Genomic DNA, 12,205 nt, shown 5'->3' on the forward strand with positions numbered 1-12,205 from the left:
GCCAACGTGTTGAGGCTTCTTGTGAGTATTCTTATGTCACACGCTGCCTCCTCCATTTCCTTTCGACATCGCCGTTCCGAAGGACATGCCTGACACGAAGTTCGACTACCGACCGAGCTGAAAACTGAGGCACATCAAACTTCGGCTCCCTCATTATCCGATCTCGGGGAATATTCTGAAGTGAGGTTTCGTATACCCTCAACAGTTTGCATCCAAATTCACCCTCTCGGTTCGCACGAGGCGATCCAGCAACCCAATAGCCGTTTTACTTTCCCTTAAGAGGTCGTCAAGCCGAGCTGACATCATGGACTGGGACATCCGCACAGATCGAACTAACACCGCGAAGTCAATGCCTCTCTTCTCAACACTAACTCCACATCGGCTAAGCAATCCACGAAGATCCTCCCCTATAAGACTACTTGACAACTGCTTCCTCTCAACGGGAAATCACACAAGTTGGCGCCAAATTCCTCATGAATCACTTTCGTCCGTTGAATTCACGCGACTAAACTCAAATCAATAACTATGGGGTGATGGATAGTAAACGTTCGTGTTGCTGATACAACACGAGAGGATCCAACGAAAAGCAGGTCACTTCTTGCTGACCAGATTGCTCTTCTTGGACAGGTACGTTGCAGGGATGCTCGTGAGCACGAGATCACCAACGTGTCGGTCAGTACGCTGAAAGTTAAAACAATCAATACATCGCCCCTTACACGCTCGCGATTCTCCATGGGACCTCACACGCGAGTAACCATACATACATCGACCGAACCTCAACTGCCCATCGGGAACTCTACCATCGCCGGTGATTTTATCGTTCTTAGCAGAATCAGACGATCATCCCTAGCTGAATATTCCACTCCAGACGGTCGTCTTCAAAATTCCACTTCACAACCCCCGTATGATGAAAAATGCAAAGTATCGACAAGGAAGTAGATACAAAATATGTATCACGCGTCCCCTAGATTTGTTTGCTGCATATAGGAGCGTAACCAACCTGCATCATCACGTGTGAGAAATCAAAAGATGCGACAGATCGTCAAGAACAGCCCCAAGAGCTGCACATATCAAATTTTCTTCCCTTGTCGATGATAATAACCTCCTAATTGGTATTACCTCATCACTCATGTTCTCTATCCTCCACTGCCTAACACACTCTTGTCGTAGTGCTTTCCACGGCATCTTCCTTCCTTCCTGCTTATCAAGGACGTCCTCAACAATCTTCTCTAATCTTCTCTTACCAAGAACACCTCCTCGAACAAACCTGAAGGCAATCTATGTCTCGGAGCATCACCCATAATTTACACGCTTTCGAACATCTCGAAAAACTTAGCTGAGGTCAACAGGTAATTGACTCAAGGAGAAACCGAAAATGATGTGAGGCTTATGTTAGTTCAAATAGAAGTCACGTAAGTAACCCGTTACTACCCTCGATAGAGACGGTTGTCAGGCATGTGCTGATCTTCGAATCGTTTAGTTCGCAACACTGCGGTCGTGCCTGAGGGTTCCGAATACACCCGCGTAGGTATGTCGACAAGCCAGCCCTACCAGGAGTTCCCTTCACTCTTCCCAGACCTCCTCGACGACCACGTTTGCTCATCCCCTCCGACAGATGGTCATGTAATGAGATTAGTCGTGAATCCTCCATAGTCAATAACTGACAGTCTGCCACTTACAACGAACGAGGTTAACGTTGATCAACACACTACTGGACGATTACTGGCCTATAATTCAAAACGATAGGAGGAGTAGCTGCCCTCGAGCCTATCACTCGCGAGAAATTCGGGTGAAAATATTTCACTTCGCAGACGATTAAGCGAATAGGCCTTGAATGGTAAACGTGACGCATGGAGAGATTCTGACAAAGCATGCTACACTAACCTACAAGTGGAAGACTCGCTATGCCTCTCTCATATAATATACTACTATCACGCCCTGAGAGCTCATGTCTTCTGTGATTTCGCAAGCACCGAAAAAATTAATAGAAATATCAATTCCTGGAATTGAACCCGGGACCTCTGTGACCTCATCTCTGGCGATGCGGGCCTGCTGTCACCAACGACCGGGCCTGCTGACACCAGCAGTCGCGCACGCCCAATTTTTTTTAGCACGCGAATTGTGTGACGCACTCCGCGGCCTACGGCCGCGGACTCCAGGGCCTAATGTCCACAGTGAATCAGAGAAATTTAGCATCACTGTCTATTACTGGTATTTCAGGTTCTGCTGCACTTGAGCCAGTGCGCGGATCTATGATTCAAATTCAAACTATCCAACACAGTTACCAATAATCCACAAGTGATACTAAGTTCCGGAACTGTCACCAGATGAGTGTATACGCTGCACTTGAGCCAGTGCGGTGGCTCTAGGGCTCGGCTTCGGATAACCAAACACAATTACCGATACTCTACAAGTGATACTTGGTTCCGGAACTGTAACCAGATAGGTGTATATGCTGCACTTGAGCCAGTGCGGTGGATCTATGATTCAAATTCAAACTATCCAACACAGTTACCAATAATCCACAAGTGATACTAAGTTCCGGAACTGTCACCAGATGAGTGTATACGCTGCACTTGAGCCAGTGCGGTGGCTCTAGGGCTCGGCTTCGGATAACCAAACACAATTACCGATACTCTACAAGTGATACTTGGTTCCGGAACTGTAACCAGATAGGTGTATATGCTGCACTTGAGCCAGTGCGGTGGATCTATGATTCAAATTCAAACTATCCAACACAGTTACCAATAATCCACAAGTGATACTAAGTTCCGGAACTGTCACCAGATGAGTGTATACGCTGCACTTGAGCCAGTGCGGTGGCTCTAGGGCTCGGCTTCGGATAACCAAACACAATTACCGATACTCTACAAGTGATGCTTGGTTCCGGAACTGTAACCAAATAAGTGTATATGCTGCACTTGAGCCAGTGCGGTGGCTCTAGGGCTCGGCTTCGGATAACCAAACACAATTACCGATACTCTACAAGTGATACTTGGTTCCGGAACTGTAAGCAGATAAATGTATATGCTGCACTTGAGCCAGTGCGGTGGATCTATGACTCGGCTTCAGATAACCAAACACAACTACCGATACTCTACAAGTGATACTTGGTTCCGGAACTGTAACCAGATAGGTGTATATGCTGCACTTTAGCCAGTGTGGTGGATCTATGATTCGGATTCAAATTATCCAACACAGTTACCAATATTCCACAAGTGATGCTAAGTTCCGGAACTGTAACCAGATGAGTGTATATGCTATAGTTGAGACACAGCAGTGGGTCTATAACTCGGCTTCAGATAACCAAACACAATTACCGATACTCTACAAGTGATACTTGGTTCCGGAACTGTAACCAGATAAATGTATATGCTGCACTTGAGCCAGTGCGGTGGATCTATGATTCGAATTCAATTTATCCAACACAGTTAGCAATGATCCTTAAGTGATACTGGGTTCCGGAATCGCAACCAGATAAATGTATATGCTATTATTGAGACACTGCGGTGGATCTATAACTCGGCTTCAGATAACCAAACACAATTACCGACACTCTACAAGTGATACTTGGTTCCGGAACTGTAACCAGATAAGTGTATATGCTGCACTTTAGCCAGTGTGGTGGATCTATGATTCGGATTCAAGTTATCCAACACAGTTACCAGTATTCCACAAGTGATGCTAAGTTCCGGAACTGTAACCAGATGAGTGTATATGCTATAGTTGAGACACTGCGGTGGATCTATAACTCGGCTTCAGATAACCAAACACAATTACCGATACTCTACAAGTGATACTTGGTTCCGGAACTGTAACCAGATAAGTGTATATGCTGCACTTGAGCCAGTGTGGTGGATCTATGATTCGGATTCAAATTATCCAACACAGTTACCAATATTCCACAAGTGATGCTAAGTTCCGGAACTGTAACCAGATGAGTGTATATGCTATAGTTGAGACACTGCGGTGGATCTATAACTCGGCTTCAGATAACCAAACACAATTACCGATACTCTACAAGTGATACTTGGTTCCGGAATTATAATCAGATAAGTGTATATGCTGCACTTGAGCAAGTGTGGTGGATCTATGATTCGGATTCAAATTATCCAACACAGTTACCAATATTCCACAAGTGATGCTAAGTTCTGGAACTGTAACCAGATGAGTGTATACGCTGCACTTGAGCCAATGTGGTGGCTCTAGGGCTCGGCTTTAGATTCCCAAACACAATTACCGATATTCTACGAGTGATACTAGGTTCCGGAATCGCAACCAGATAAATGTATATGCTATAGTTGAGACACAGCGGTGGGTCTATAACTCGGCTTCAGATAACCAAACACAATTACCGATACTCTACAAGTGATACTTGGTTCCGGAACTGTAAGCAGATAAATGTATATGCTGCACTTGAGCCAGTGCGGTGGATCTATGACTCGGCTTCAGATAACCAAACACAACTACCGATACTCTACAAGTGATACTTGGTTCCGGAACTGTAACCAGATAGGTGTATATGCTGCACTTTAGCCAGTGTGGTGGATCTATGATTCGGATTCAAATTATCCAACACAGTTACCAATATTCCACAAGTGATGCTAAGTTCCGGAACTGTAACCAGATGAGTGTATATGCTATAGTTGAGACACTGCGGTGGATCTATAACTCGGCTTCAGATAACCAGACACAATTACCGATACTCTACAAGTGATACTTGGTTCCGGAATTATAATCAGATAAGTGTATATGCTGCACTTGAGCAAGTGTGGTGGATCTATGATTCGGATTCAAATTATCCAACACAGTTACCAATATTCCACAAGTGATACTAGGTTCCGGAATCGCAACCAGATAAATGTATATGCTATAGTTGAGACACAGCGGTGGGTCTATAACTCGGCTTCAGATAACCAAACACAATTACCGATATTCTACAAGTGATACTTGGTTCCGGAACTGTAACCAGATAAATGTATATGCTGCACTTGAGCCAGTGCGGTGGATCTATGATTCGGATTCAAATTATCCAACACAGTTACCAATGATCCTTAAGTGATACTGGGTTCCGGAATCGCAACCAGATAAATGTATATGCTATGGTTGAGACACTGCGGTGGATCTATAACTCGGCTTCAGATAACCAAACACAATTACCGATACTCTACAAGTGATACTTGGTTCCGGAACTGTAACCAGATAGGTGTATATGCTGCACTTGAGCAAGTGTGGTGGATCTATCATTCGGATTCAAATTATCCAACACAGTTACCAATATTTCACAAGTGACGCCAAGTTCCGGAACTGTAACCAGATGAGTGTATACGCTGCACTTGAGCCAGTGCGGTGGCTCTAGGGCTCGGCTTTAGATTACCAAACACAATTACCGAGATTCTGCGAGTGATACTAGGTTCCGGAATCGCAACCAGATAAATGTATATGCTATAGTTGAGACACAGCAGTGGGTCTATAACTCGGCTTCAGATAACCAAACACAATCACCGATACTCTACAAGTGATACTTGGTTCCGGAACTGTAACCAGATAAATGTATATGCTATACTTGAGACACTGCGGTGGATCTATAACTCGGCTTCAGATAACCAAACACAATTACCGATACTCTACAAGTGATACTTGGTTCCGGAACTGTAACCAGATAAGTGTATATGCTGCACTTTAGCCAGTGTGGTGGATCTATGATTCGGATTCAAGTTATCCAACACAGTTACCAGTATTCCACAAGTGATGCTAAGTTCCGGAACTGTAACCAGATGAGTGTATATGCTATAGTTGAGACACTGCGGTGGATCTATAACTCGGCTTCAGATAACCAAACACAATTACCGATACTCTACAAGTGATACTTGGTTCCGGAACTATAATCAGATAAGTGTATATGCTGCACTTGAGCAAGTGTGGTGGATCTATGATTCGGATTCAAATTATCCAACACAGTTACCAATATTCCACAAGTGATGCTAAGTTCTGGAACTGTAACCAGATGAGTGTATACGCTGCACTTGAGCCAATGTGGTGGCTCTAGGGCTCGGCTCTAGATTCCCAAACACAATTACCGATATTCTACGAGTGATACTAGGTTCCGGAATCGTAACCAGATAAATGTATATGCTATAGTTGAGACACAGCGGTGGGTCTCTAACTCGGCTTCAGATAACCAAACACAATTACCGATACTCTACAAGTGATACTTGGTTCCGGAACTGTAACCAGATAAATGTATATGCTGCACTTGAGCCAGTGCGGTGGATCTATGATTCAGATTCAAATTATCCAACACAGTTACCAATGATCCACGAGTGATACTTGGTTCCGGAACTGTAACCAGATGAGTGTATATGCTATAGTTGAGACACTGCGGTGGATCTATAACTCGGCTTCAGATAACCAAACACAATTACCGATACTCTACAAGTGATACTTGGTTCCGGAACTATAATCAGATAAGTGTATATGCTGCACTTGAGCAAGTGTGGTGGATCTATGATTCGGATTCAAATTATCCAACACAGTTACCAATATTCCACAAGTGATGCTAAGTTCTGGAACTGTAACCAGATGAGTGTATACGCTGCACTTGAGCCAATGTGGTGGGTCTAGCGCTCGGCTTTAGATTCCCAAACACAATTACCGATACTCTACAAGTGATACTTGGTTCCGGAACTGTAACCAGATAAGTGTATATGTTGCACTTGAGCAAGTGTGGTGGATCTACGATTCGGATTCAAATTATTCAACACAGTTACCAATATTCCACAAGTGATTCTGAGTTCTGGAACTGTAACCAGATGAATGTATACGCTGCACTTGCACTTACTGAAACTCTCCGTATGGGAAAAGGCAGATTAAAAGGATAGGACCACATTTTTTCATGAGATATTCAAATGCACGAAAAATGCGAGAAAATGCGCGGGGGGCGCGACACAACCAACATGGAGTCAAAAACGGTGGGTATCGTCGGTGCCAGACCTATAACAAAGCGAACCCGGCGCGGCCGTAGGCCGCGCACCCCCTCGGACATCGCCGCGACCGTAGGTCGCGTGTGGGAGAAACTGGGAGATAGTGGGAGGCCGTGGGAGTTCTTTGGTGTCAGCAGGCCCGGTCTTTGGTGACAGGAGGCCCGCCGGCCTCATCTCTGACTTGTAACTTGTTTCTCTAAAGCAAATCCCCGATGACTATGGCGATTTTGGCAGTGGTTGTTCATCGACATGTCACAAGCCCCGACCAAGAAGCGTCGAGTGATATGCTCGGGTTGCGAGCGGCCCGAATCCGTTTGCATCTGCAGCTCCTTTCCAGCAGAGCCTTTGTCGCTGCCAGCAGGAGTTGATTCTGTCGTTGTTCTCATGCACCCTAGCGAGCGGAAGCGAAAAAACCGCACCGTCGACTTGGTCGCCACAAAGTGCCTCAGAGGAGTTCACGTTGTTGTTGGTCGTCGCATCTTGGCCGACACATTGCCGATCGATTCTCCGCTCCAGGCGGTGCTGAAGAATCCTGAAGAATGTGCTTTGATCTATCCCACTGAGGATGCCGAGACGGTTCACGCTCAACACAGTGGTGACTCCAAAATACGACATCTTATATTTCTTGATGCCACATGGAAGTACGCCAAGGAGATGTATGCATCGTCACCGCCACTTGTCGCCCTCAAGCACAAGTGGGTGTTGAAGCCCGACAAGGAAGGAGCATTCGTGATTCGGAAAGAGCCTCTTGCGAACGCAGGACTATTGTCAACTGCCGAGGCCATCGCTTTCGCCCTCGACGCCCTCTCGACCGACCATTCACGACTTCCTGTAGTGCGAGAGGTGCTGACACGGTTTTCCGAGATACAAATATCGCGTACTGAGCATGTGATCCACCATCGAGAGAAGAAGAACTATGTCGAGAACCTCTACGATCTGGGAGAGAGGTCCGCTAAGTAATTGTGATGTCTCTGGTTAACGTATACGATCTCCGCTTGCTCGATTTGAGTGTTTCATTCACTTCCACAGAATTGAGTTGATAATATGCAAAGTAACGTTTATTCTGCGGTAACGATTTCCGAGTCAGCACAGGCCTTCATGGAGACCTCAAGTGCTTCCAACCTTCTGAGAGTGAATACTTTTATGAATTGAAGTGGCCGGTTCCCTGCAAACGGGAGTGCGAGGCTAACCCGCTAAACACGGCTCCTTCACCGTTCTATATGATAATGATTCAGCGCACGAAACAGAGCTCGCAATTAGAATATGTACTTGGCGATTGCCGTCAAGAAACTACTCACCCAGGCATAGCAGCGCAACAATATACGAGCTTGGCCGTGCGAACCAGTGCCCGTCTGGCACTGCCAGATGCCAAACTCCACGTGAGTGCAAAGTGAACAGTTCATACGATGCCGATTGTAACGATTCCCGTATGATGGGCGGAGCGTTGGCGATAATGGTGACGTGCGTAGTGATGATGATGAACGGTTGATCCAGATGATAATAGTGGGACGTGTGATGTATCAGCGCATTGCGCGAAAAAGGGAATCACAATGTGAATTTTTATTCAAAGCTACAGCGCAGAACTCTTTGTAAACAGATGCGTTCAAGTACACTAGCAGAGTTTGGTAGGTAGCGAGCCAATGGAATAAACGACACCCCTTTTACTGGACACTGCGCAAAACTTCTGATCCTGGAGGAACGTTAACATACTCATTCAGAGTAGTAATAGCTGCCACTCAATAGACCTTCCTGATGAGGAGGTAGAGACGATCATCGAGACGAATAGACTCGTCCACATCGCTCCTCTGTGCCTCCAACTTCATCAAAAGTCCACCAAAAGAGACGTATCTACAACCAGACTCTCCACATCGATACCTTTCCACAATCAGCGCGGCACAATCACCCATGACTGCTTGACTCAGTTCTTACATGATAGTGCGCGAAGCAACGGTCTCAGTTCCCACAGTCTTGTTCATCTTCTTGTAAACCTGAGAATGCTCATAGCCCTCACTCCCCTGAATTCCCCCTCGCCACTACCTTGCCGTACATAGCATACTCGTAATCGTCAATAATACCTGGCTGGGCAGACTCTCCCTGGTAGCCCTCATTGGCGTCAGCGGCCGAGGCAATAGCGATTCGCAACTGAAGACAGCAACATACTTAACTCACGAACGCCTCTCTTCACATAATATCTAGCTCATCATCACCACAAACAATGAAAGTGACCAACATCCAGACTACCGTGTCGCTGCTGCCGATTGGGTAGATCTCGGTGTTGATGTCAACCTCAATCTCTGCATTGTAAGTGTGTGACTGCGCCTTGATTCGAGATACTGAAGGAAACACTGGTGAGATTCTCGACACTCGGAGAGACTACCCCGGTCAAACTTCTCATCATCGATGTTCTTAACATCGAACATGTCATCGAAAATAGCAGACATTATGCACGGAGATGATCAAGTAATCGGATACCACCCAACTGCACAGCAAGAATATCCCCTATCAACAAAGCCAACCGCTGAGTAGTACTACTTCAGCGACTGAATCGCCTTCACAGTCCCCAAATAAACGATCACCCACGAACCGACTATGGCCCAGCCCAACGCAAGCAAATTCGATGGGAAACAGAGGCTGCTTGCGTGCCATCATGTCGTACAAAAATGATCGTGCTGCAAAACTATCATGCGATGCTCCTATGAGCACATTATGTTCACTTCTTCATTCTCGACAAGCAGTCCGCCGCCACCCATCACGATTTTGATTCTGAACACAGACCGGCGTCCCATTAGAGTCCAGGGCGATGCGCCGCTCGAAAACTTCACAGACCGCAATAGTGCCCGACCTTCCTCTTATGCCTAGCAATAAGCTCCTCTTTCAACTTATCAGTTTTTCTCGCTAGCGCCTCCAACTCCCTTTCGTTAGCCTGATATGCTACAGAGAGAACACCAGCCCACCGAAAGGCTTCTGATTTCTCCACGAAATAATCTTACCTGCAGTTGCGCTGCGTTCGCGAAAAAGCCGCGCTCCATCTGAGCAAGTTCATCCAAACTCTCATCGGGCACCGCCTGAGCCGATAGCAGACCGATCCGACCATCCCAGAATGCTATTACTGTCTCCTTCCCTGCCACAGAACTCCCACTCTGTCTGCGCTGTCGAAAGTCGCCAATATACTCTTGCATCACGTCAAGGTGCTGCGCGAGTTGGTCCAGCTCCTGAGCTCCAGGATGAAGTGTGCTGGCGCATTCCCCTACATTCTTTTCTCGCCGTAAGCAATCCTTACGACCGTCGATTCCATGAGCTCTGGTACTTCTCACAGACCCCATTTGGTGATTGGTTCCGCTCAGTCTGTCCAGTGTCACCACCAATTGGCGTTCCAAATCCTCTCGCTGACAGCAAAAGCAGCTCCTCACAAGAAGGCTAAGCCTATCGTCTTGGTCTTCATAGCCCGATTGCACACCGAGACGGCATGACGCTCACCTTCTGCCATGTTTCTCGTTCGCCATTTGTAAGGTCGGTCATAATGTCGGGAACCTAGGAAATATAAAAATGCCAACATACCCAGACCGAATTTTCTCAATGCACCGTAATGCGAGGAGTACGATCTAATGACCGCCCCTTTGTGGGAGAGGCGCACGCGTAAGCCCTAGCTCCACTCAGGAGCTACTAACCTCGTCAAGCACTTTCTCATAGACATCTAAATCGGAATGAGCGACTTCCAGTGAGTGCTGGCAGCTCCTAACTCGGCGACGCACTGTAGCGAGATTCGACTTGGCCGCACTCATAGCAGCGTTGAGCTGAATGGCAGTACAATAGGACCGATTCAATACTCGCACGCACTAACTTCGCGATGTTCTAACGAAAAAGCAGCACCTGTCTTAGGGCGGCCACTGGATGCATTCAAATATTGGGAAGAGTGCAAACGCACCCGTTCACCTTCCTCTTCGTTGCTCGACGAGACATCAGCTGCTCTTGCAGACTTTTCCTTTCTCTCTCATGCTCTTCTTTACACTTTCGTAACTTCCCCTGCGCTGATTCCTCCACACTTCGCAACGAAGCAACCTAACTGAAAGGCATAAGGAACAGGAGTCTGAACTTCCCACTTAACCTCATCCCGACGATCAACGAGGGCGGACTCTCGCATCTCAATATCAACCTCCAGCTTTCTTAGTTCGCCTAAGCATCGCCATCCTGCTCCCACCCATTCCGATTGAATACTACCAGCAAACCGTTCTTCCTCGTCAAGCCGTGCTTCAGAACGCTTCAGCTCTCCTCGAGCTTCGGTTACTGCTACCGATAAGTCGTCCGATAATATCCGGAGCGCAGCTTGACTGATAAACCGCTAAGATTCTTTGATAAATCGCTATACCCACGAAAAGGAAGAATTCCATGTTACGATGTGCATCCAAAATTCGCGAAGTTTTCCTATTGTAAGTGGCTACTTGAGAATAGACGTGCTTTCCTAACATTTGGAACGTCAATACAACTTCGTCACCCTCCCGATAAAATTAATCAGAATAGATGTTCGCTTTCCTCAGCTGAGCTCAGGCGATTTCTCACATATTTTAGAAGCTTGCAGTAGAGGTGTTGAGAAACCGACAAGAATTTCCCGAAATTTCCATATCTTCTGCAACACATGTAGTTAATCATGTACATGTTTTCCCACACCAACACTGATAATGCCAGGCCTTTCGCCACTCACCCTGCAGCAGCCAACTTGCCTCTGTTAACAGCACATCGCCTTCTCTTCACATCGTCGCTAATAAGATGCTCGAGACGAGACTAATTATAGATCGGCAGAAATGTGTACAAGAAATTTTTCAGATCTTACCTTGCACAGTATAAGCTGTTCCTTCGCGCCACACTTGCACTTGCTATCCAGAAGCCTATCAACCAAAGTTGTCAGTGTCGAGAAGCCCGAGTGGATGCTGCTCACTTCTTGAGAGTCTACAAATAGAAATACTAGGCCAGCCTCACGGCGTTAGTTATACAGCTATACGCAACGAAGACGGATAACCAGCGCGATCCGGAATGTATCTGTGTACTACCTCCTACAGTAGACACCTCCGCTCTTAGCATCAAGTTCCCCTTGTTCAGCGCTCCATTCCAGCAGCATGCGCCAGAACTCCTAACAAAGCGAAGAGTTATTGGCGTTTCCTGGCTGATCTAGCTCGAGTGGAGCTATAATTCGCAGAAACCACGGATTGAAGAGAAGACTGTGCTCG

General features: G+C 46.5%; 4 protein-coding genes across 4 annotated transcripts; 1 reads left to right on the forward strand and 3 right to left on the reverse strand.

Moving 5' to 3' along the window:
* Positions 1-591: 591 nt before the first annotated feature.
* Positions 592-1,457, reverse strand: Pmar_PMAR017317 (hypothetical protein; the record flags this gene model as incomplete). Its single annotated transcript, XM_002772041.1, has 3 exons — positions 592-681; positions 1,120-1,267; positions 1,432-1,457. The coding sequence occupies 3 exons, from the start codon at positions 1,455-1,457 to the stop codon at positions 592-594; spliced, it is 264 nt and encodes an 87-aa protein (XP_002772087.1).
* Positions 1,458-7,367: 5,910 nt separating this feature from the next.
* Pmar_PMAR017318 (conserved hypothetical protein) lies at positions 7,368-7,943 on the forward strand (the record flags this gene model as incomplete). The annotated part of the gene is made up of 1 exon (XM_002772042.1): positions 7,368-7,943. One exon carries the CDS (start codon positions 7,368-7,370, stop codon positions 7,941-7,943), a length of 576 nt encoding a protein of 191 aa, XP_002772088.1.
* Positions 7,944-8,719: 776 nt separating this feature from the next.
* Positions 8,720-9,424, reverse strand: Pmar_PMAR017319 (RNA polymerase subunit, putative; the record flags this gene model as incomplete). Its single annotated transcript, XM_002772043.1, has 5 exons — positions 8,720-8,831; positions 8,913-8,971; positions 9,021-9,125; positions 9,225-9,316; positions 9,361-9,424. The coding sequence occupies 5 exons, from the start codon at positions 9,422-9,424 to the stop codon at positions 8,720-8,722; spliced, it is 432 nt and encodes a 143-aa protein (XP_002772089.1).
* Positions 9,425-9,801: 377 nt separating this feature from the next.
* On the reverse strand, positions 9,802-10,162 carry Pmar_PMAR017320 (hypothetical protein; the record flags this gene model as incomplete). The annotated part of the gene is made up of 3 exons (XM_002772044.1): positions 9,802-9,906; positions 9,974-10,048; positions 10,094-10,162. The coding sequence occupies 3 exons, from the start codon at positions 10,160-10,162 to the stop codon at positions 9,802-9,804; spliced, it is 249 nt and encodes an 82-aa protein (XP_002772090.1).
* Positions 10,163-12,205: the final 2,043 nt, after the last annotated feature.

Source organism: Perkinsus marinus, assembly GCF_000006405.1.
Source record: "Perkinsus marinus ATCC 50983 genomic scaffold scf_1104296962102, whole genome shotgun sequence".
Taxonomy (NCBI): Eukaryota; Perkinsozoa; order Perkinsida; family Perkinsidae; genus Perkinsus; species Perkinsus marinus.